Source organism: Vulpes lagopus, chromosome 18 (assembly GCF_018345385.1).
Source record: "Vulpes lagopus strain Blue_001 chromosome 18, ASM1834538v1, whole genome shotgun sequence".
Lineage (NCBI taxonomy): Eukaryota > Metazoa > Chordata > Mammalia > Carnivora > Canidae > Vulpes > Vulpes lagopus.
Window position 1 is genome coordinate 23,973,213 of NC_054841.1, and position 24,273 is coordinate 23,997,485.

Genomic DNA, 24,273 nt, shown 5'->3' on the forward strand with positions numbered 1-24,273 from the left:
TAAAGTTTGCATTGACTTTTCACACTTGTTGAAATGTAATGTTTTCATATCCTCACTGAAGCTTTGTTATCAAATTACATTGTTTTTTTCCTTCAGTGTGCTTCAGTGAAAATTATACTCTTAAAGCAGGGAAAAAAAATTTAGATCAAAAAAGACTTAAACCCTTCTTAAATTGAAGCATTTATAGGACATTGGAAGAAATGTTTTCTCCCTCTCTGTGACTATCTTGCACAGAGATACTCATTAATATTTAAATATGAATATGAACTGGCATAATCTGCATCCCATTTTTTACAGAATTTCACTGAAATTTGAGACTACATGGTCTCATGATGCCAGTTCACATACATTTAACTGAGTCCAGAACGAGACCCTAGTCTACTCATTTAAACTTACCTCTCTCTTCTTCCTTGCATTCCCTTCTCCATCTTACTGCTTTCCATGTATTCAGTGTGTGTGTCAGATCCTATTCTAGGGTTTGGACATATATTTTCTCATTTAGTACTCAAAATCTCATGAAGTAGTTTTTACATGAAGAGGAAGGTAAGTTTCAGAAAACTTAAATAATTTGTTCATGGTCACCCAGGTGCTAAGTGGTAGAGCTGGGATTTGATTTGAAATGTACCTAATGCCAAAGACACCTCTCAAAGCTACTGCAAGCCAGTGCTCTGCTTTGTTCTTTTGCTTTTGGTTTGTTTGTTTCATGTTTTCTGGTGGCTAAAAAATTACTAATATTAATTCTCTTTCTTTCATGACCAAGAATCCAGCAAGCTAAAGGTACAGAAGGTGGAGCCCTGGAACAGTGTGCGTGTGACATTCAACATCCCCCGGGAAGCAGCGGAGCGGTTACGGATCCTGGCTCAGAGCAACAACCAGCAGCTTCGGGATCTGGGGATCCTCTCCGTTCAAATTGAAGGTGCCCATCTGGACCCAAATCATAACAAGAGTAGGATGTAGAATTTTCTGTGCTGCTTGTCTGTTCCTCTCGTGTTTCAGAATGCCAGGTAACTCATGTAACCTGTGCTTCACATTGCAGCACCATAGGATAAAGAGGAATTGAGGCTTTGTCTGGATTCTGATGCTTTAGCATCCACAGTCTCAGACTCCATTCCCTTGCCTGATTTTGTCTGTCAGTCTGTCAGATTTGGAATTTATTGGCACCTTGACCAGGAGCTGATTTGTCTTTTAAAGAATATCTAGGGATCCCTGGGTGGCGCAGCGGTTTGGCGCCTGCCTTTGGCCCAGGGCGCGATCCTGGAGACCCGGGATCGAATCCCACGTCGGGCTCCCGGTGCATGGAGCCTGCTTCTCCATCTGCCTGTGTCTCTGCCTCTCTTTCTCTCTCTGTGACTATCATAAATAAATTAAAAAAAAATTAAAAAAAAAAAAAAGAATATCTAATTTCATTTGTTTCCTTCAACCAAATAAGCATTAGTATTTCTTTTCTTTATCTAACAGAGATTAGGAGGCCCTGAATAGTCCTTTTTGTAGCAGTATTCATTTTTCAAATATTTTGCCATAGTGGTCTTTTCAAAATGAAAATATGCTACACACACACATACATGCAGCTTAAAATCCCTGCTATCACTTGCTATTGTTCACAGAATAAGGACCAAACTTTATACCAAGACATCATGGCTTTGCATGGTCTGACCTCCACCTTTCTCATCCAATCGTAACTCCTACAACTCTCTTCTCCTCTTTGCTGTCTGTTCAAGCCACTTTAGCTGCAGCCGTTTGCATTTATGTTTTCTCTATGTCCCTTACCATGCCCCCTCCTCTTATTTAACACTTACTCAGCCTTCAAGTTTATCACCTTAAATCATCTTGAAAATACTTTTTCTGAACTCCTTGATGAAGTCAGTGTTCTTTATGTGCTCTCACAAAAGTCTGGGTTTTTTCCTTAGATCATTTATGTCACTCTTTCATCAGAGCAATTATTTGATTATTGTTTTATTCTCCCCTAGATTGCAGGATCCAGTAGGGCAGAGGCTGTGTCTGGTTTTGCTCACTATTGTAGCTCTGCTTGCCTGGAACATGTTAGGTTCCTTGGTAGACATATGTTGAATGAAAACAAGGGAAGTACACACATAATAGCACCACTTTGCTTTAGCACTTGGCGTACAATGATAAGAATAATATGGTCCTTGGTGTTACGAACTCAAAAGAAACTCCTGACCTTAGTTAGGGAGACAAACCTGTGAGAGATATATAAGTACTAAGTATGGGGGAGCACAGAGGAGGTTAGAAATGATTATATATGTATTTTGAGAAATGGGGTAAGCCCCATCATTTGGTAAACAAGGGAATAGTGGTTTAAATAACAATCCATCTATTATGAAAAATATTGGATTATCTAAAAGGATCCAGAAAAGTAAAATTTATTCATAGCAATCTGTAGGATATTGGATGAACTTTGGGGAAGAGTGGGAGTAAAACAACTATTGCCTGCAATAAAACTAGATAGGCTGCTTATGTTTTATAGAACATATAAGTGGTTTCTTAAAAACTAAATGTTTTATAGTCTCTGTTACCTATTTATGTGAGTTAAAAGGGCTTTGAACCTTATGTGGTAGTGTTTCCTACTGGAGAAAGGAAACACCAGTTTCTTCTTTTAATCAGACCTACCTCCTATAAGTTCTTTTTAAAAGGATAAAATGCTGGCTCCTCTTTATTGTTAAAGCCGTAAATTAAAGCATAAGTACCATCAGGGATGTAAAATAGATAACATATATTTCAAGAAGTTATGAAATTCACAAATGGCAATGATTATCACATTACAGAAAAGAGTTCTTTAACTTTTTAGGAAGTACATATGTGTTCCAGGTGATCTCCTTTTCTCCACACTCCCTCAGAATTCAGACAGGATCTAAAGTGGTGGCAGAAGCTTTGCTTTTCTAAAACTGGTAACAAGCTGATGCCTTTGTACGTTGTAAGAAGAGATGTTGCCACGCCATGGTGTCTGCTGCAGGGGTTCAGGGACAGGTTATTCTCCCAACAGCCTATTTTCCATTGAAGAACACTCTCTGTACCCTTCCTTTTCTGAGTTTTAGCCAGGGAGTTGGGAAGACATCTTTTTTTGAGGACATTTCGTGACCCCTCCATTCATGGTGATTTAAAGCAGAAGTCTGCAAACTTTTTCTGTAAAGGGCCAGAGAATATTTTTGGCTTTGTGGAACCTAAGACCGCTGTCACACAATTCCAGTCTGGTTGTAGTACAAGACAGCCATAAGCAATATGTAAGTGAATGAACATGGATGTCTTCCCAGCAACACTTTAATTATTACAGGCAGCAGGCTAGATTGAGCCCATAGGTTGTGGTTTCCTAATCAGCAAGTTTGGGAGCCTCATGTGTGTTTCTTGATACCAGTTAGCTTATATGCAGTTGCCAATTAGGGGAATGATAGTAATATAATGTGGAAATTGTGTGTATTCATATAAACAAGACAAGGGAAGCTGGAATAGTGGAAATAGAAAGATGATTATCTAAAAGAAAAAAAAAAAACTCAGCTGCTGCATAGGTGGGAAGTCCTTTCAGCTCTATTTTAAGATAATTAATCTGAACTTACATTCAGATACCTTCCCCCAGAAGTGCATCCCCAGACTTAGCTTGTGACGTTTTACTTCCTCCTGCTTGCAGCCTCATTGATTCAGGAGCTCTACTGCATCTGCATTATCTCAGCACCTGATTATGGCATTGACACCGTAAATGTTTCTGGATATGTTGTTTCCATCAGTTACTGTTTTTATTAGAGCTCTGGTTACAAAACCAATAGCGTTTTGAGGTTCCAGCAACACTTTTTCCCATAAAAGCTATTTTCAGCATGAGATTTGACAGAATGTGGGATTTTCCAGGAATGTATTCATCGTATAGAAAATGCTTGTAATTCTTTGTAAGGTTATAAGATGACAATTCATAATATATTTAATAAATAGCCAATGAGTGCTATTATGTATCAGACACTGTTCTGTGTCTTAAGGATATAATTAGGGTGGCCATATAATTTATCAACCAAAATGACACTTTTGAGAGTAAAAAGGGTGCTATTAATAACTGTCCCTGAACGATAGATAAAAGGGAACTAGGGCAGATTTATGGTTACCCTTGTACAGTGATGGGGGAGGCAGACAAGAAATCAAGTGAATGAGTAAGTCATTACTCATTCGGGGATATGGACTGAAGATATAACAAGATGTTCTGATAAGGGTGATCTAACCTTGGATAAGGCAGTTGGAGGTCTTTTGGGGCCTGTGATACTTAAGAGTACATGAAAATTGAGAAATTGGCTTATGTGAAGAGAGCAGGAGAACTGTTAGAGACTGAGGGAACGACATGTGCAAAGGCCTTAAGGTGAGAAGCAGCTTTGTGTGCCTAAGAAACTATAAAAATATGCCACTAAGGCTGAATCCTTATTTAAGTAGAAAATAGTGAGTTGAGGTTAGAGAGGCAAGGTCTACATCTGGGCTGTTAATTGTGGTAGCCACCAGCCATCTATGGATTTTGAAGACTTAGCACTCCAAAAAAAAGAACGTAAAATATATCATTAACTATTTGTATTAGTTATATGTTGAAATAATAATACATTGAATATACTATGGTTTCTAGAAAATTTAAAATCATATGTGTGGCTCATATGTCCATTTCAAAAGTAATACTCTTTCTGCTTAGAATGTTTTAGCAGTTTTGATATATTAATAGTTCCTTCTCTTTATTGGAAACCCTCAAGAACTGTAGTCTCTTTTTTTCCTTTCATTCCTGACTCCCATAGGCAATGTAGACTATCTTATAGTTCCTGGTGATTGGTCCCTTATTAGTAGGATGTTTGTGCCCTATGACCAGTCTACCTGCCTGGTTGAAATACTTAATACATAAAGGTGACTTTATCGGTGACAAGACAGAGGAAACTATTGTGCTGTCATTAGCTTTCTGCTTTGTTATCTGTTTCTATAAACCAGGACCCCACGGTATGGAATGATGCCAGAAGGATGCGGATCAATACAAGGTTTCCTTTCACTTCCTTAACCGCCAGCTAGCTATACTCTATCTGTCCGCTAGGTGGTGATGTCATCCAGAGTAACAATAGTCAAAATTTTGGATTAAGTGCAGGAAGTTTCCTGAAATTTGTTTCTTTTTATAATTAAACCAAGTGAAATTTAAGTTATCTCTAAGTTTAGAGTTACCTCAAATTAATTGTAATACTTATAATTATGTTACCTACCAGGATATTGTGAGGTTCAAATGAGATAAAATCTTGTAAGCATTAAAAACTGTACAGGGGATCCCTGGGTGGCGCAGTGGTTTAGCGCCTGCCTTTGGCCGAGGGCGCGATCCTGGAGACCCAGGATAGAATCCCACGTCGGGCTCCCGGTGCATGGAGCCTGCTTCTCCCTCTGCCTATGTCTCTGCCTCTCTCTCTCTCTCTCTCTCTCTCTCTCTCTCTGTGTGACTATCATAAATAAATAAAAATTAAAATAAAATAAAAACTGTACAAATGTTGGTTTGATCATTAGATGCTGTAAAAGTAGATTAGTAGCAACCTACCTACTCTTTATTGCATGAATATCTCTAATAGATACCTGTTTATGTTGCAGTTGTTGAAAGGGAAATGGTGTTTTGCTCACAAATATACCATCATGTGTTCTCTTTCTCCATTAAACCTATTCATGTCTCTACCTTCTGATTGTAAATTCCCAAAAGGTAATCTAGGATTTTGAGAATTTGAGAGCATTTTCTTCCTTCTCATGCTCATAGACACACATGCACACATGCATACACCATGAGCTACTTGAACATAGATACTCAGAGTTACAAGCCATCTCCTGACACTATCATTCACAATTGCCTATCTGCTAGATTGTGAGGATTGTTATGTTCTCCTTGTTCTTCATGTAAGTAAACCTACTCAAATGAAGTTGAAGGAAGACCTATATAGTATTGAATTTAACCTTTTGTGGTGGTAAGCTTACCATAATTCTTCAAAAACACAAAAAACTAAAGTTCTTGTGTACCTGTTTTTAAGTAACATTTGCATCTTATTCTGATGGTTTCCTTTTTATAACCTATCATTTTCAGGGGAAGGTGCTATCAACCTGGCTTTGGCTCAGAACCGAAGCCAAGATGTGAGAATGAATGGACCCATGGGAGCTGGAAATTCAGTTAGGATGGAGGCAGCATTTCCCATGGCCGGTGGTCCAGGTGAGGTCTCCTGCTCAGTTGTAGGACATTTTACTGGTTTGCTTGTTTCTCTTTATTTGCTAATGTATAATCATTTGGGTCCTGCAAAATAGATGGGGGTTTCTGGCACATCTCTGTTTTCTGGTTTAGGAAAGCAAGATTTAAATCTCTCTTAGGAGGGCAGAGTCACAGAGCATGGGTTCATGCTTAAAGGTAAATACATGAGCACTGAGCTGTGCAGGAAACATTTATTGAGTTCTTTTTAGACGACAGGACCTCTACTAAGTGTTGGAGATAGAAATGAATAAAATATTTTCTACCCTCAGAATGTTTATAGCATAGTAGAGAATGTAGTTTTCCAACTCCCACTTTCTCTGAGGCTGAGAATCTGTGACCTGAGAGTTCTTGTGTGCTTACATGGAATCTGAAGAAGCATGTGAAAGAATATGTGTTTTTGGTACTTAGAAATTGAGTTATAAATTATTTGCTAAGTTTTCCAGTAAAACAAATTTCTCCCTACCTACCACAGTAGCTCATGAAGAAATACAGTAGAATGGAGAGGCTCAATTTATAAACCATTACTGAACTTGGCCATATAAAATTGAAACTAGATTTTTATCCTGGCAGTGCCATTTCCTGGTTACCCCACACTAGTCCCTACACCTCTCTAAGCAGCAGTTTCTTCACCTAAAAAATGAGGTAATTTTGCTTACAATCTTTTGAGCTCGTGCTTGAAGTTGGATGAGCCCTGAGCCATGAAGCTGATGTTTACAGAGTTCCTGTGATATATCTGGACCTGTGCTATTAGACTATTATGGAATACCACATAGTAGATGTACCTATTGTAGGGGGTCAGTAGTTATAGTTCTCCACTAAAGTCTGAGCATTTGGTATTGTGGTAGCTTGATGAGAGATAATCAGTGATGCTCTTGCCAGTACTAAAGAACCAGAGTGGAAAGAGTTGCATATAGTTAGTGAAAGAATAGATCTAGGATGAGGAGGACCAATAGTCAGAATAGTTGAAATTTTTCCAGAATTGGTGAAAGATGTGAATCCTCAGAAATCTTGACCAATGTAAATAAAAATAAATCCACATTTGACACAAATTGTAAAACTGTAGAACATGAAAAACAATGAGAATGTTAAAAACAACTCAAAAGACCAGTTATTTACAAACAAAAAGCTGTCATATCACAGCTGATTTCTTAGCAGCAACACTGAAAACCAGGAAACACTGGAACAATATTTTCAAAGTGATGAGAGAGTAATTGACAGACTAGAATTTTAAACCTACCTATACTATAAAGAGTAGTATAAAATAGATATTTTCAAAGACACTAAGAGAAGGTACCATTAACAGACTCTTGCTAATTTGAACTGCTCAAGAATCTACTTCAGAAAGAAGAAATTGAACCTAAAATGGAAGAAATAAGATCTAGGAAGGAATGCTGAGCTAAATAATTGGTCAACATGGGTTAAATCTAAATAAATATTGGCTCATTTAGCAATAATGATTGTCACATGTTTAGACTTTAAGTCAAGTGTGTTTTGACAAAAGATATCATTAAAATAATAGAGGGGCACCTGGGTGGCCTCAGTCAGTTAAGCATCTGCCTTCGGCTCTGGTCTTGATCCTGGGGTCCTGGGGTCCAACCCCACATCAGGCTCCCTGTGGGGAGTCTGCTTCTCCCTCTGCTCCTCCCCCTGCTGCTGTATGCACACACTCTCTCGCTCTCAAATAAATAAATAAAAATAAAATAATAGAAATAAAATGTATAACTTCTAAACTAGTAATGGAGGGGTAAAAACGGAGGACATGTTGGAAAAAATCCAAGAAAATTAGGAAAATAGCACAGAAACAAATAGGAAAACACCATAGAAAAAGAAGGGGTAAAGAGCTGGGTGGGGGGAATCCCTGGGTGGCTCAGTGATTTAGCGCCTGCCTTCAGCTCAGGGCATGATCCTGGAGTCCTGGGATCGAGTCCCACATTGGGCTCCCTGCATGGAGCCTGCTTTTCCCTCTGCCTGTGTCTCTGCCTCTCTCTCTCTCTCTCTCTCTCTCTCTGTGTGTGTGTGTCTCTCATGAATAAATAAATAATAAAATCTAAAAAAAAAAAAAGAGCCAGGGGTATCATTAAAAAAAAGAAAAAAGGGATCCCTGGGTGGCGCAGCGGTTTGGCGCCTGCCTTTGGCCCAGGGCGCAATCCTGGAGACCCAGGATCGAATCCCACGTCGGGCTCCCGGTGCATGGAGCCTGCTTCTCCCTCTGCCTATGTCTCTGCCTCTCTCTCTCTCTCTCTCTCTCTCTCCCTCGCTGTGTGACTATCATAAATAAATAAAAATTAAAAAAAATATATCATAAAATGATAAAATGAATCAAAATATACTAGCAATTAATAGTAAATGTATTGTGAACACTGATAGAGATAGTGATTAATCAAGTTGAATAATAACCTCAGATTTAGTTATGTGCTCTTACAGGAAGCACATAAAACATAAGGATTTGGTTTATAGTTAAAAGGATGGAAAAAAGATAATCCAGGTGAATATTAACCAAGAAAAGAGATATAACAATATTTTTATAAGATAAAACACACTTAAGATAAAAAAGCATTACTGAGGATAAATAGGGCTGCTGTATGATATAAAATGAAGTAGTCATCAGAAAGACAGCTAAACTTTTATGTACTTAATAACCTAGCCTCAAGATATGTGAGGCAAAAGTGGACAGGATTACATGGAGGTATCCTTTTAGGGAAGATATTAACACACCTGTGTTAGTAATTGATGTATGGAGCTTATTTTGAAAATTAGTAAGGATAACACTTATTCAAGTGTTACAAGCATAAATGGAACATTATACAAATTGATCATGTATTTTTCTAAAATCAACTTTCAGTAAATACCAAATATTGGGGAGCACCTAGGTGGCTCAGTGGTTGAGCATCTGCCTTCGGGTGAGGTCATAATCCCAGGGTCCTGGGATCGAGTCCCACATCAGGCTCCCTGCTGGCAGCCTGCTTCTCCCTCTGCCTATGTTTGTGCCCCGTCTCTGTGTCAAACAAACGAATATTGGTATCAACAGATCATATTCTTTGACCACAATACAGTTAAGTCAGTGGCGAACAATCAAAAACAGCTAACCAAAATATCCTGTATTTCTAGAAAATTTAAAATACATTGTAAATATGCATGATTTTTTTTTTTTAAATTCCTGATAGTCATAGAGAGAGGAGAGAGAGGCAGAGACACAGGCAGACGGAGAAGCAGGCTCCATGCCGGGAGCCCGATGCGGGACTCGATCCCAGGACTCCGGGATCACGCCCTGGGCCAAAGGCAAGCACTAAACCGCTGAGCCACTCAGGGATCCCCTATGCACGATTTTTTAAAAAGCAGTCATGATGGATAGCAAAAAAATAATTAAAATGGAATAATGAGTGGTACGCCTGGGTGGCTCAGTGATTGAGTGTCTGCCTTCAGCCCAGGGCATGGTCCTGGAGTCTCAGGGTCAAGTCTCACATCGGGCTCCCCGCAGGGAGCCTGCTTCTCCCTCTGCCTGTGTCTCTGCCTCTCTCCCTCTCTCTGTGTCTCTCATGAATAAAGTCTTTAAAAAAATAAAAGAACAAAACCAAAGATGTTTCTTTGAAAAAACAATTAAAATTGTTGAACATGGTTAAATTTTAAAAAGAGAAGGCATAAGCAATGTAAAGAAGGGGGGAAAAAGTGTATACTTCAAAAGGGCAAATTTTATAATACATGAATTATATCTCAAAATGGAAAAAAGTTGTGAATAACTTCATGCTAATAAATTTTAAAGTGTCAGAAAATTAACAATTTTCTTTTTTATTTTATTTATTTATTCATGAGAGGCAGAGACATAGGCAGAGGGAGGAGCAGGCTCCCTGCAGGGAGCTTGATGTGGGGACTCCATCCTGGGACCCCGGGATCATGACCTGAGCCAAAGGCAGATGCTCAAGCACTGAGCCACCCAGGTGCCCGGACAATTTTCTTGAAAATATAATTTAACCAAAACTGATTGTAAGAAAACTTGAAAAATCTGTAACTATTTAAGAAATTGAAATAATTAAAAATTTGTCTCTCTATGAATCAGTTATATAACCCAGGCCCCAATAGTTTTCCATGTGAGTTTACTAAACATTTAAAGAACAGATATAGGGGGCACCTGAATGGCTCAGTTGGGTAAGCAGCTGCCTTTGACCCACATCATGATCCTGGGATTCTGGGCTTGAGCCCCTTGTCAGGCTCTCTGCTCAGTGTTGACACTGAACACTGAGCAGAGAGCCTGCTTCTCCCTCTGCCCCTCCTGCTCATGTGCTCGCTCGCTCTCATTCTCTCTCTCTCTTCAAATAAATAAATATAATCTTAAAAAAAAAGATTCAAATATTCTTCCAGAGCATAGGCAAAGGAAGGATGCTTTCCAGCTCTTTTTTTGAAGTTATTTTTAATCTTGATGCCAAAACTCAGAGACATGAAGAGAGGATAATTTAAAAAGAAAAAAAGATTTTATTTATTTATTCATGAGAGACACACAGAGAGAGAAGCAGAGACACAGGCAGAGGGAGAAGCAGGCCCCATACAGAAAGCCGGATGTGGGACTCGATCCAGGGACTCCAGGATCATGCCCCGGGCCAAAGGCAGGCGCTAAACTGCTGAGCCACCCAGGGATCCCCTATTTTTTTAAGATTTTTTAAAAATTCAGAGACAGAGCATGCATGGCAAGAGAGAGGATGAGTAGGGGGAAGGGGCAGAGGGAGAGGGAGAAGCAGACCCTTTGCCCAGCAGGAAGCCTGATGCAGAACTCAATCCTAAAACCCTGGGATCATGACCTGAGCTGAAGACAGATGCTTAACCGACTGAGCCACACAGGGACCCAAGAGGATAATATATTTTCACTTGTTAACATAGATGTTAAAATCCTAAAAAGTCTAATAGTATCAGAAATTAGAAAGATACGGAATAAGAGTAGTTGTCAAACTGCTAATTGGAATATAAATTGGCATAACTACTTTTTTAAAGTTTATCTATTTAAGCAATCTACACCCACCATGTGGGGCTTGAATTCACAACCCCGATCTCTAGAGTCTCATGTTCCTCCCACTGAGCCAGCCAACCACCCTGGTATAACCAGTTTTTTGAGAGCAGTTTGCCAATATTTAGTAAAATGGAAGATGCTTATACTTAAAACCTAGGAATTCTAAGTATATAATCTAAAGACACATGTCCACAAGAACACATAACATTGTAGAGTTGTAAGAATGAAAATTTGGGGCAAGGAGAGGGAGAACCTGAGAACTCTACCTATTCATCAGCAGGAGAATGTATGGGTTCTGTTTTTGTTTTTGCTTTTTTTTTTTTTTTTTTATGATAGTCACACAGAGAGAAAGAGAGGCAGAGACACAGGCAGAGGGAGAAGCAGGCTCCATGCACCGGGAGCCCGATGTGGGATTCGATCCCGGGTCTCCAGGATCGCGCCCTGGGCCAAAGGCAGGCGCTAAACCACTGCGCCACCCAGGGATCCCTGGGTTCTGTAAAATAGATCACCGTTATAGCAGTCCAGATGGATGGATCTCAAAAAGTAATATTAAGTGAAAAAGGAAACTGAAGAAGACAGAGTGTGGTACCACTTACACAAAGATTAAAAGCATACTAAACATGTTATAGTTTACCTACATATGTAGAAAAAATAAACATGTATGGAACTATTAATTCCAATTATAAGAAAGGGAATGGAATGAGATTGGGAAGGAAGGGGGGCTTCTGTGTCTATATATGTATCTGAAGGGAATGGGGCAAAATGTTACTTAACAAGGTAGATGATGGGTACAGAAATTTTCCATACCTTTTCATATCCTTGAAATATTTAATTTAAAAACAAATGTGCCAATTCCAGTACTCTATTCTAGGGATTTTCTTTTTCCTTTAGGACTAATAAGGATGACCAGCCCTGCCACTGTTATGATACCCCAGAGTGTAAATGTGTCATCTTCCATGATGGCACCAGGCCCCAATTCAGAGCTGCAACCCAGGACTCCTCGCCCTGCTTCTCAGTCAGGTAATGACCTCTAATCTTTGAGGATTGAAGAAGCTGGACCTAGTTGCAGAGATTATTAGAAAATTCAGCTGTCCCTGATATCAAATTCGTAGGCCACCAATTCTTTACAAAATCTTCCCTGTTTCTTCAAGCTAAAGGTCATCATTTCCTTCTCAGAATTTCTCATTCTCTTATCAGTTATAACCCAACACTCCTAAAAATGGATATGTAGTCCTGCATGATACTTCATGGCAGAGAATTCTGTAGTAAGTTTGGTAAGGGCATCATGGTTTACCCTCCCTCCTAGAGATTCAGAATTAACCTGTTGGAGGCACTGAAAGTCCTGCAGCAAAGAAACCTAAGATGGTTAGGTTCAATTGTTACCAAAACTAATTGACTATATTTTGTTTTGTTTTCTTACAACACTAATAAACATAGTTCCCCAGAATATGCTTTAGAAAACACTCCTCTGCATTTTATGCTGTTATATCCACTTTTGAACCATAAACTCTTTCTAGGCAGTAGTCTCTTTCTGTCATCTTGGTACGTTGCTTTGCATATAGAAGGTGCTCACAAACATTTCCTGAAGGTACCAGGGGGACTTCGCTCTCTATATGCAGAATTGCTAAGACTACTACTGTAAGATCTAGGTTGTAGTAATATAATTATTGCTTTGTTGACTGTCTTTAAACAGATGCAATGGATCCACTCCTCTCTGGGCTCCATTTACAGCCACAGAATCATCCCTCAGGATCTTTAGCTCCCCCGCACCACCCAATGCAGCCTGTCCCTGTGAACAGACAAATGAACCCAGCCGGTTTTCCCCAGCTGCAGCAGCAGCAACAGCAGCAGCAGCAACAACAACAACAGCAGCAGCAGCAGCTACAGGCAAGACCCCCACAGCAACATCAGCAGCAACAGCCACAGGGAATTCGACCCCAGTTTACTGCCCCAACTCAGGTGCCTGTTCCTCCAGGCTGGAACCAGCTGCCTTCTGGAGCCCTTCAGCCTCCTCCAGCCCAGGGTTCTCTGGGCACAATGACTGCAAACCAAGGGTGGAAGAAGGCTCCCTTGCCTGGCCCAATGCAACAGCAACTCCAGGCAAGACCATCCTTAGCCACGGTACAGACACCTTCCCACCCTCCCCCTCCATATCCCTTTGGCAGCCAGCAAGCCTCACAAGCCCATACAAACTTTCCTCAGATGAGCAACCCAGGCCAGTTCACAGCTCCTCAGATGAAGAGCTTGCAGGGAGGGCCCTCCAGGGTCCCAACCCCCCTGCAGCAGCCCCACCTCACCAACAAGTCTCCTGCCTCCTCACCTTCCTCCTTCCAGCAGGGATCCCCTGCATCCTCCCCAACGGTTAACCAAACTCAGCAGCAGATGGGACCAAGGCCACCTCAAAATAACCCACTTCCCCAGGGATTTCAGCAGCCCGTCAGCTCTCCCGGTCGGAATCCTATGGTTCAACAGGGAAATGTGCCACCTAACTTCATGGTGATGCAGCAGCAACCACCAAACCAGGGGCCACAGAGTTTACATCCAGGCCTAGGAGGTGAGGAACACTGAAGCTATTTGTGTTGGTAAATTTACTGGAGATAGATCTTAATAGAACTTCAGTATTTAGAGTTAATGGAGGGAGGATATAATTATTTGGCTTTGTGGATATAGTGGTGACACTTAATATAAATTAGTTAACTTGATGTATTATGCAGCATCTTATTGGTTACATTTAAGCTAGCCCTCTGGATAAAAATGCAGGTAAAATTCAATATAGAGATTTCCATTTTGTTTTTCAAATTATTTTTACTTGATCTTGGACTAGTAAATTAAGATGTCCAGAAGAAACATGCATTTTATTAGCTTAAACTGCTCAGCTGTTGAAAAAAATTAAGATTATGCAATAGAGCAAAAATGAAAAGATAAATACAGGGTCTTTGGGGGAAAATCCCTTCAAGTTTCCGATTTTGATAATCTTAGTAAAGTAGTAAGCATGGTATTTGTTATATTTGATTAAAGTGTTAAAGGGGAGTAAGTTCAGAAATCATTAACTTTTATAGTTTTATAATGCCAATGCCTGCTCCTTAGAGAGGGAATTCCACCAGTTATACCTAAAGGAGATTTATTTATTTATTTTGTAAGGTGCCTCTTGTATGAAGAAAAAGCAATGGAGCTTAATGTGTGAGAGGTAAAACGATTACAGTAAAACTTATCCATCTCCATGTTTATTATTTATTCTTATTAATCATTGATCTAGTGCACATGAATGTGCTTGGAGCTTTTCAGTAAGGTATATAGAGTGTCAGTAATACTGTCATCTGATAAACATGTCCCCACCAAAAGACACCCATTGCCTACCCAGAAAAAAACCCTTGCATCTTCAGTGCAACATAGCAAAGGCATGTTCTCATGGTTTCTGGTGAAATTAAGTTGCTCATCAGTCTTTTCACTCTCTTGTAATTAATTTTGCTGACGTGCAGGCTATAATATTTGAATCCTAAGAAGTTTTTAGAAAATGCAAGAATGTTTTAGTTCCAAACTTCACTGTTCTGGGCATCTAGCCCTGGATCAGTGGAAGCTGGGTAGTCCCTCCTGCAAATGTGATTACTGATTTAATTACAGTGGAAGCATGCAAATGGGGACTTGTCACTGCTAAAGAAAGGACAAATGCATATTTGTCTACAAAGTGTTTTTCAGGACATTGAAAATTTGGTCCTTAAAAATAAATGGACTAATACAAAAATTTTTAAGTGAGCTTTAGGTCTTGATGCTTTCATAGAGCAGATGATGTGCTCACCTAGGTGATCTGGCCACATCAAGGCCTACATTATAAACAATGAGTGGGTTCTGAGATCCTCCTTCTTACAGATCTATTTTCTGAAATTAAACTTTCATATAAAAGGAAGTAATACGTTTGTAAGATTCCATTAGAGCATGGCTTTTGGTACCATAGCTGTTGGAATTACAACAAACCTTAAAAGGGGAAGGCATGATGATGATAGCTTCACTTTGAAGCTCCTATAGATTGTTTCTAATCTCCTATCTCTTCCCAAGAGACAAGCACAATATTGGAGGAAAATTTCCACAAAGGAGATTGTCATCCATTTCCCTTAATGGAAAAAAATCACCTATTATTAATATCAGGACCCAGCTCTTTGTTTTTTAGTACTTTTGATCAATTTGTTTAAATATAAGAGAATTTAGCATATTCCTTTGGTGCCTGTGTGAAAATATGTAAAGTTTTGGGGTCTGTTGTATTATCACGAAAAGTGAGCCCTAAACCTTGCTGTGACGTGGCCTCAGATCACATTTAGGGAGCAGATTGCCATCTCTTCCTTGGCATGTTCTAAGTGTAAATTTTTAGTATTTATTTTTCATCTTGACAATGCTCATGTAAGAGATTGTGTTGATTTTTTTAACCATCTTTCCCAACCTTATTATTAAAGATCCTACCAGTGTGACAGAGAGCTAAGCCAGTGGAGACTTCATGCAGCTCATCCTTCCTTATTCATTCCACATCTAAGCAAGAGTATAAATTTGCTAGGTAACTGCCTTACTCATTGTTTTCTATTAAGGAATGCCTAAACGCCTCCCACCTGGCTTCTCAGCAGGACAGGCCAATCCGAACTTTATGCAAGGTCAGGTGCCTTCGACCACAGCAACCACCCCTGGGAATTCAGGAGCCCCTCAGCTGCAAGCAAATCAAAATGTCCAGCATGCAGGTTTGTTTTCTGTGCTTTATTTAGCCAGCATTTATTGAACATTGTATGTTAGATACCATAATAGACAATAAGAATATGCAGATAAATATAAGTTCTGATCCTTCTCCTTAATCTCAAACCCAGTTATTCTTTCAGGGCAATAACTAATATAGCAAACATAGATACAGTGTCTTGGGAACCTAAAGATACCTAAGGGAAGAAAATGAAACTTGAGTTCGAGCAGGGGTCAGCAATTTTTTTTTTCATAAAGGGCCCCAGTTAGTAAACATTTTAGGCTTTGCAGATTATATGGTCTCTGTCGCAACTACTTAACTCTGCTGTTATAACACAAAAGCAATATAAGCAACAAAAGCAACATAAGCAATATGATAAATGAGCATGGCAGTGTTCCAAACACTATTTATTTAGAAACTGGCAGTTGGGGATCCCTGGGTGGTGCAGCGGTTTAGCTCCTGCCTTTGGCCCAGGGCGCGATCCTGGAGACCCGGGATCGAATCCCACGTCGGGCTCCCGGTGCATGGAGCCTGCTTCTCCCTCTGCCTATGTCTCTGCCTCTCTCTCTCTCTCTCTCTCTGTGTGACTATCATAAATAAATAAATAAAAATTAAAAAAAAAAAAAGAAACTGGCAGTTGATTTGGCCCATGGGCCATGGTTTACCAGCTCCTGAGTTAATAAAAGAGCAAAAGGCATTTCTGGCAAAGTAAACTACAGGTAGAGAAGCACATGGCATTTTGGGGAACTGCAACTTTTATAAACCTCTCTATGGTACATGTTAGCTATGTTTATGCAGAATGTTTATATTCTGGTTTATCATGTAGTGTTTGAAAACCAGACTCAATCAATATAGATTTAATGCCAATAGTGTATATAAGAAGAAATTTTGGAGATGAAATACGATGGAGCAGAATGGCTAAAATGAATTTATAAAGCAGTATGTATGTGCCCAGACCTCAAGTTTCTGGTTGCTTAGGTCACATGACTAATCTTCTTGTCCTTTCTCATTTAGGCAGTTTGGACTGAAGTAGTACAAAAATTTTCTGTGGAGAACTCCCCATCCCTACTTGGAGTTAATTTAGTTATATGGTTCCAACTCTAATTGTAAATCACTGAGGAGCAAGAAAAATTCTAACTTAATTTTTTAAAAAGTTCAGACTATTTCTTGAAGGGTAAGAGAAGAGTAGGGCAGTCTATTTGACTTTCCCCATCTGTTAATGCAAAACTGCATTCCTGAGTTATGTGAATTCATGAGTTTTATAGGAAGTTATAAAAAAGTAATAAAATCATTCATAATTCTTCCACCCAAGCACCAGCTATTTTATATTTTTATATGGTGCCTTCCACATGCACATATTGCATGTGGAATAAAGAGAAAGGCAGCTTTCTCTATTTATCATAAGACAGTTCTACTCTTGTTTCTCATTTTCTGTTCTCTTACCCTACTTTATTTCTCTTGTTAGCTTTTACTTCTTCCTGAAAAAAATGCTTTTCTGCCTGTTACTGTCTCTTGCTAACTCCAAAGAATCAGGGATTTGGTCTATCTTGTTTATTGATATTACCTTAGCACCAAAAGTGTCTTGTACATATTAGGTACTCAAATAATTATTGATTGAATGACTATACACTTGCATACAGTGTGTGTAGTATATACAATGGCCATGGAGTTCAAGTTAAGAGTTTCTAAGGCTGGGGGCATCTGGGTAGCTCAGTCACTGGAGCATCTGACTCTTGATTTTGCTTGAGTCGTGGAATCAAGCCCAGGCTCCCATGGAGCCTGCTAGGGATTCTCTATTTCCCTCTGCCCCTTACCTGATTCACTTTCTCAAAAAAATTAAAATAAAATAATTTTTTAAAAAGAATTTATAAGGCTAGTTTAGAAAATCTTCTTTGGGGTTCAGAAAAACTCTGGGTAATGTGAACAAAGGATAGTTTGTCACCTGCCTCCCTGGCTGGAGCTTGGACTGATCTCATAACTTCATTATGGCTGCCACTTTCTAGTTCTCACTCTAAAGTGACAAATAAAAATAGAAATAAAATAATCTAGAGGGTTATTCATTAAAACCAGGGAGATAATGCAAGCAACTATAGGAATATCCCAAAGACCCAACAATAAGAAAAAACTGCAGCAAGCCAGTGTCTAAATTAGTGTCTAAATTAGAAATAAAGAAAAATAAAATAAATTAGAAATAAAGAGAAGAGTAGGACATGTCCCATATGATCAACCAAGGACTGCCACAGGGGAGTGTCAGTAAAGTTTTAACATCCCTTATTAACTGTTCTCTGCCTGCATCTTCTGGGTTGTCTGTCAGTTGAGTCCTACCAGCGGCTCAGTTTCCAATTAGGATTAATTTTTACCATATCAGAATAGAGAAGACCTGTCCTCAGGACATACTAGGTCTTCTCTTCTTTCACATGCAACATCCAGATACCACACATATAATCTTTCAGAGTCATTCATTTTCCAGGAAGCATTTTTAATGTCTTTTCAACATTGTCAAGATTTTCCTAAGAGAATGCATCACACCATTGTTTCCTAGACTAATCTAAAGCAGAGCTTATTTCACTAACCTACAGTGCTTTTCATTAATTTTTTTCACCTTAAAGTAGCTACATGTCAGTTTTAAACAATGAGATGCTGCCTTTCTCTTTATTTAATCTGAAAGAAAGTAAGCTATTCATCTTCAAAATGTTACCTTTAAGTACCAAATAGGAGTAAAGAAACAATGAGGATGTGAACAGTCATTCCACAGTCATATCTCCATACTTAGAAAGGCCACAGAAAATATGTCAAGCACAGCATATATGTTTTTGTTGGTCAGTGGACATATGGGTATAATGGATGTTTTTCCAATTAATAATTTGAATATCTTAATATCAATGACTCTTTCTTTCTGAAACTGTCCTCTCCTTTTCTTTTTTTAGGTGGTCAAGGAGCTGGTCCTCCTCAAAACCAGATGCAGGTGTCCCATGGGCCACCAAATATGATGCAGCCCAGCCTCATGGGAATTCATGGCAACATGAACAGCCAGCAGGCTGGTAGTTCTGGGGTTCCTCAGGTGAACCTGAGCAACATGCAAGGCCAGCCTCAGCAGGGCCCACCGTCTCAGCTGATGAGCATGCACCAGCAGATTGTGCCCTCCCAGGGCCAGATGGTCCAGCAACAAGGAACCTTGAATCCTCAGAACCCTATGATCCTTTCAAGGGCCCAGCTTATGCCTCAGGGCCAGATGATGGTGAACCCTCAAAGCCAAAATCTTGGGCCCTCGCCCCAAAGGATGACCCCACCCAAACAGATTCTTCCCCAGCAGGGCCCACAAATGATGGCACCCCATAACCAGATGATGGGGCCTCAGGGGCAAGTTTTACTCCAACAGAACCCAATGATAGAACAGATAATGACCAATCAGATGCAGGGGAATAAGCAACAGTTTAACACTCAGAACCAATCCAGTGTCATGCCGGGACCAGCACAGATAATGAGGGGACCAACTCCAAACATGCAAGGAAACATGGTGCAGTTTACGGGACAGATATCAGGACAGATGCTGCCACAGCAAGGGCCCGTGAACAACAGTCCATCTCAGGTTATGGGGATTCAGGGGCAGGTCTTGCGACCACCAGGGCCCAGCCCACACATGGCCCAGCAGCATGGTGATCCTGCTACTACAGCAAACAGTGATGTCAGTTTGTCTCAGATGATGCCTGATGTTAGCATGCAACAAAGCAACATGGTTCCCCCCCACGTGCAGGCCATGCAGGGCAACAGTGCCTCGGGAAACCACTTCTCAGGCCATGGGATGCCTTTCAATGCACCTTTCAGTGGAGCACCCAATGGAAATCAGATGTCCTGTGGTCAGAATCCAGGCTTCCCGGTCAATAAGGATGTCACACTAACAAGCCCATTGTTGGTCAACTTATTGCAAAGTGACATCTCTGCAGGCCATTTTGGGGTAAACAATAAGCAAAATAATACCAACGCAAATAAACCGAAGAAGAAGAAACCCCCTCGGAAGAAGAAAAATAGTCAGCAAGATCTAAAGTAGGTTGTGATAGTTTCACCTCAAATCTTATTTATTTCTTTGTGGACAACTTTTTTTGATGAAAAATTTTAAACATATAAAATGAGAGCAATATGAAATCCCTGTGCTTCAACAATTATCAGCTCATAGTCTATCTTGCCTTTATCCCTCCATTACCTTTTTGATTATTTTAAAGCAAATACGACTGTAACTATTTCAGTACCTATGTTTCTCTGAAAGATAACGATGGTTGTTGGTTATGTTTTTTTTTTTTAATGAATACCACTAACACATAGAAAAACTAATATTACCCTCATATTCTCACATATTCAGTGTTCAGATTTCTCAAATTATCTTAATTCTTTTTTTATAGTTTGTTCAAATAAGGATTCAGACAAGGTTCATACACTGCAGTTGACTGTTATATGGAGTTTCAGGGGGATTGTGGCACACAGAAACTGAAAAGTAGCCAGTGCTACCACATTGCACCTCCACAAAGCACTTCAGGCTCGTAATGACTGTTGGGGAGCAAGAAAGGCCAAGTATGTTTTAGAGATGAAAGCAATTTATGGAGACCCCCTGCTGTCTCAAATAGAAATAGTTCTTTGAGGATGCTTGGAAAGCTCAGCCAGTAGAACATGCAACTCTTTATCTCAGGGTCATGAGTTCAAGCCCCAGGTTGGGTATAGAGATTACTTAAAAATAAAATCTTTAGGGGCATGGGGAAAAATTAAATAAAATTTTAAAAATAAAAAATAGATGGGTCACCTGAGTGGCTCAGCCAGTTAAGCATCTGGTCTTAATCTCAGCTCAGGTCTTAATCTCAGGGTCATGAATTCAAGTCCTGTGTTGGGCTCCATGCCCAAGGACATGGAGTTAACAAAGAATTAACTTGGACAGCTTGGGCCCAGCATGGAGTCCACTGTAAAATAAATAAATAATTAATTAATTAATTAATTTTCATACAGATACATTTCCTTTTAAGGATCTCCATTTTGTTTTTTAAAAAGGGGGGGCAGTCATCCCTAGAAGCTTAAAACCTCTTTTTAGGTTGATTGGACCTTTTAAATCAGTTCCCATTTAAGTAAAGGTTCTTCCAGGTGAGTTCTTTTGCAAGATCACAGCAGGAGGGAAATTAATTTATGTGTCATGTCTATAAGCTAGTTGTTAGTCATGTTTTAGGCTTTGATAAAATGTTTCCAGAAGGAGTATTGATTAAACTGGATTTTCTGCCTTTAATCATAAAATTGGAATTCAGAGGCTCTTGTTAATAGGGAATAGTGACTAATGAATATAAAAGGGTTGATTGAAACAAATTGCTAGAACTTTGGGAGAGTTTAAACAACCATAAATGTTCAATATAAAACCGACTGTCTCCAAGCCTTCCCACAATATTTCTCTGATTGTACTCTAATATTATACCATACTCGCTGGTTCTTGAATCTTACAAAAGTCCATAACTATATTAACAAACTATATTTTCCTGAATTCAGACTTAAGAAGACCTGTAATTATCTAATTTTTCTAGTAGCTCTTTCTAAGTTGAATTCTTTAACTGCTATCAACCTGCTATCCTAGGAGGCTATTTATTCCTTTCAGTATCTAGGAGTAAAATTGCAAGGTTATTCAGTTGTTGTTAGTATGCATTTTAGCTGTCTTCATCAGCCTTGAGGGAGATTGCTTACTTCTTGGGGCTAGAAATTGTGAAAAGGGCCTTATATAGCATCAGGGCTACTAGGAAAGGGAGACAGTAGTTATAATAAGAATACCTGCTCCTAACTCTACCAGTAGCTCACTGTAGTACCATGGGCTTCTTAAACCTCTCTGGGCCTTTGTTTTCTAATCCATATCATGAGGTACCTGGACCAGATATCTAAGGGTTTTTTTTTTTTTTTTAGCAGTATAGTTCCATGAAAGTAGAGACCTACAGTATCCTTATAATTTGAAATGATAGAGAAGTCATAGGAGGAACAAATTGATGTAGGCATCTTGATGTGCTAAAGGACCCCCTTCAAGTTCTAAATTGCCTTGTACTAGGACTTTTTAAAATGGATTTAAGGTAAGGCTTAGAAACTATACAGAATATAATGAGATCAAATGCCATCTAAAAGTGGGTGATCAACATCAGGGCAAAGGGAAACTAATGATAAGGAAGAAAGGTGCAGCTAGGAATAAGATTGCAAACCAAATGGTATTGAGCATGCTGGTTCTTTGAGAATTTAGGTGTTAGTAATAACATTTTTTTCATCTCTTTCCCCCCCCCCACTAAACCAGGTAAAAATGAAAGCATCCCAAAGCCAAGGGGATGTCTGTAAATATTCATTCAGCAGAGTTACTTAGCTTTGTTCTAGCATTCTCCATCTTTATTCTCTGAATACCATTTTTATCAGCTAACCTACAACTTCTTGCAAGGTGTGATGAATTATCTACAAAAAAAGAAATAATCTGGACTTCCTGGTTCACATTGATAACTACACCAAAGATAGGGTGGTTTCACAGAAACAGTACTTTATAATGTTGATAACCCAAACTATGATGAGGTCTTAAAACATCTAAGGAATGGATGATGACATGAAAATTATTATGTCAGAAATTTGTAGAAAGCACTTTGAGTAAATAGCCATACTATTAAGTAGATTTTATTGAATGAAATTGCTGGATTATTTTTATGCCAAATATTAATATCAGACTAGAGAGATGTAAGTGATGGTAAGGCTGATAATGCAAACAGATTTTAGTTCTTCAGAAATAGGCAAGAGGTTAAGCTACTTGCATGTATAAACTATGCAACTTACTCTCAAATGTGTAATTTATTTTTTAGTACCCCAGATACTCGCCCAGCTGGGCTGGAAGAGGCCGATCAGCAGTCATTGCCAGGAGAACAAGGAATTAACTTGGACAACTCGGGCCCTAAACTGCCAGAATTTTCAAACCGACCACCAGGTGATAAAATGTTAGCTAAAGTTTATATACTTTTCATCATTTATACAGCAATACAGTTTCTTTTCAAGGAAACATTGTATTTTGTCTTCTAACTAGACTTCTTTAGAGATAAGATATATCTAATATTTGGAAACTTTGCCTTGATATTAAATAAAAATTTCAAATATAACTTTTGAAGGCTTGTATATGTATGTAGTATATACAGTTGACCCTTAAAACAACACATGTTTGTATTGCATGGGTTTACTTACATGAAATTTTTTCAGTAAATACAGTCCTGTAAATATATTCTCATGATTTTCTTACATTTTCTTTTTTCTAGCTTACTTATAAGAATACAGTATATAATACATGTAGCATAAAATATGTGTTACTGAACTGTTTATGATATCAGTAAGGCTTCCAGTCATCTGGTAGGCTGTTAGTAGTTAAGTTTTGGAGAGTCAAAAGTTATACACAGATTTTCAACTGCATTTTCAACATTGTTCAAGGGTCAACTGTACATACATCGCTTACTTCATTATTTTAAGTCCTCATAAAATCAGACTGAAATGTGAAATGCCTCTTTATTCTTGTCAGTATCAAGGTTCTAGTTGGCATCAAAATAGAGTAAGACTAAATGGGAAGATATTTTCACTCTAATCCTGCTTGCCTGCCTTTCCTGCAGCCTTTCTTTCCTACTAGGGTTTTCTCGAAGCAGAGAACAGGATTTACAGTAAGATTTTTTTTATAGCAGTTTTATTATGAATCGTGAAGCATAAAAACTATGAGTACTAAAAAAGACATTCATGTACCTACCACCCAGCTGAATAATAAATAGGAGGATCAGTATTGTTGAAGTCCCCTGTGTTGTACCCTTTTCGGACTATAAAATATCTTGTAAATGTTGAAAAGGAAAAAGCTCCTAAAATTCACTTATTCCAACCTAGGTGTTATAGAAGAACTAAGGCCAGCTGCCACACTATCTCTATACTTGTTACTCTTGGCCTGAGCAGTGATGTGTAACCTTATTCCCCTATGACCCAGTTGAAGACACACAAGCCTGTCACACCTTAGGTCACTCTCCCCTATGTTTTTTTTTCCTCACTAGTTATCCCACTTCCTTTATGGCATAGAAGTGAGAATGACATTATTTTGGGGGATAAACTTTATTTGTTTTTAAGATTTTATTTTTAAAAAAATAAATATTTTATTTATTTATTCATGAGAGACACAGAGAGAGGCAGAGACATAGGCAGAGGGAGAAGCAGGTTCCATGCAGGGAGCCAGATGTGGGGCTCGATCCCTGGACACCAGGACCACGCCTTGAGCTGAAGGCATCTGCTTAACCGCTGAGCCACCAAGGTGTCCCGGGGATCAACTTT

At 39.1% G+C, this 24,273-nt stretch overlaps 1 protein-coding gene across 9 annotated transcripts in view; it reads left to right on the forward strand.

The window, feature by feature from the left end:
- Positions 1-24,273, forward strand: part of NCOA6 (nuclear receptor coactivator 6) — a 91,173-nt gene that overhangs the window by 43,153 nt on the left and 23,747 nt on the right. For 7 of the 9 annotated variants that reach the window (XM_041732547.1, XM_041732543.1, XM_041732539.1 and 4 more), the window contains 7 exons: positions 761-916; positions 6,074-6,196; positions 12,120-12,248; positions 12,922-13,782; positions 15,803-15,949; positions 18,870-19,986; positions 22,788-22,909. In XM_041732547.1, the coding sequence (XP_041588481.1) occupies positions 761-916; positions 6,074-6,196; positions 12,120-12,248; positions 12,922-13,782; positions 15,803-15,949; positions 18,870-19,986; positions 22,788-22,909 (2,655 nt within the window). The remainder of the gene's footprint in view (positions 1-760; positions 917-6,073; positions 6,197-12,119; positions 12,249-12,921; positions 13,783-15,802; positions 15,950-18,869; positions 19,987-22,787; positions 22,910-24,273) is intronic. The other 2 variants (XM_041732544.1, XM_041732546.1) reach the window with 2 other exon arrangements.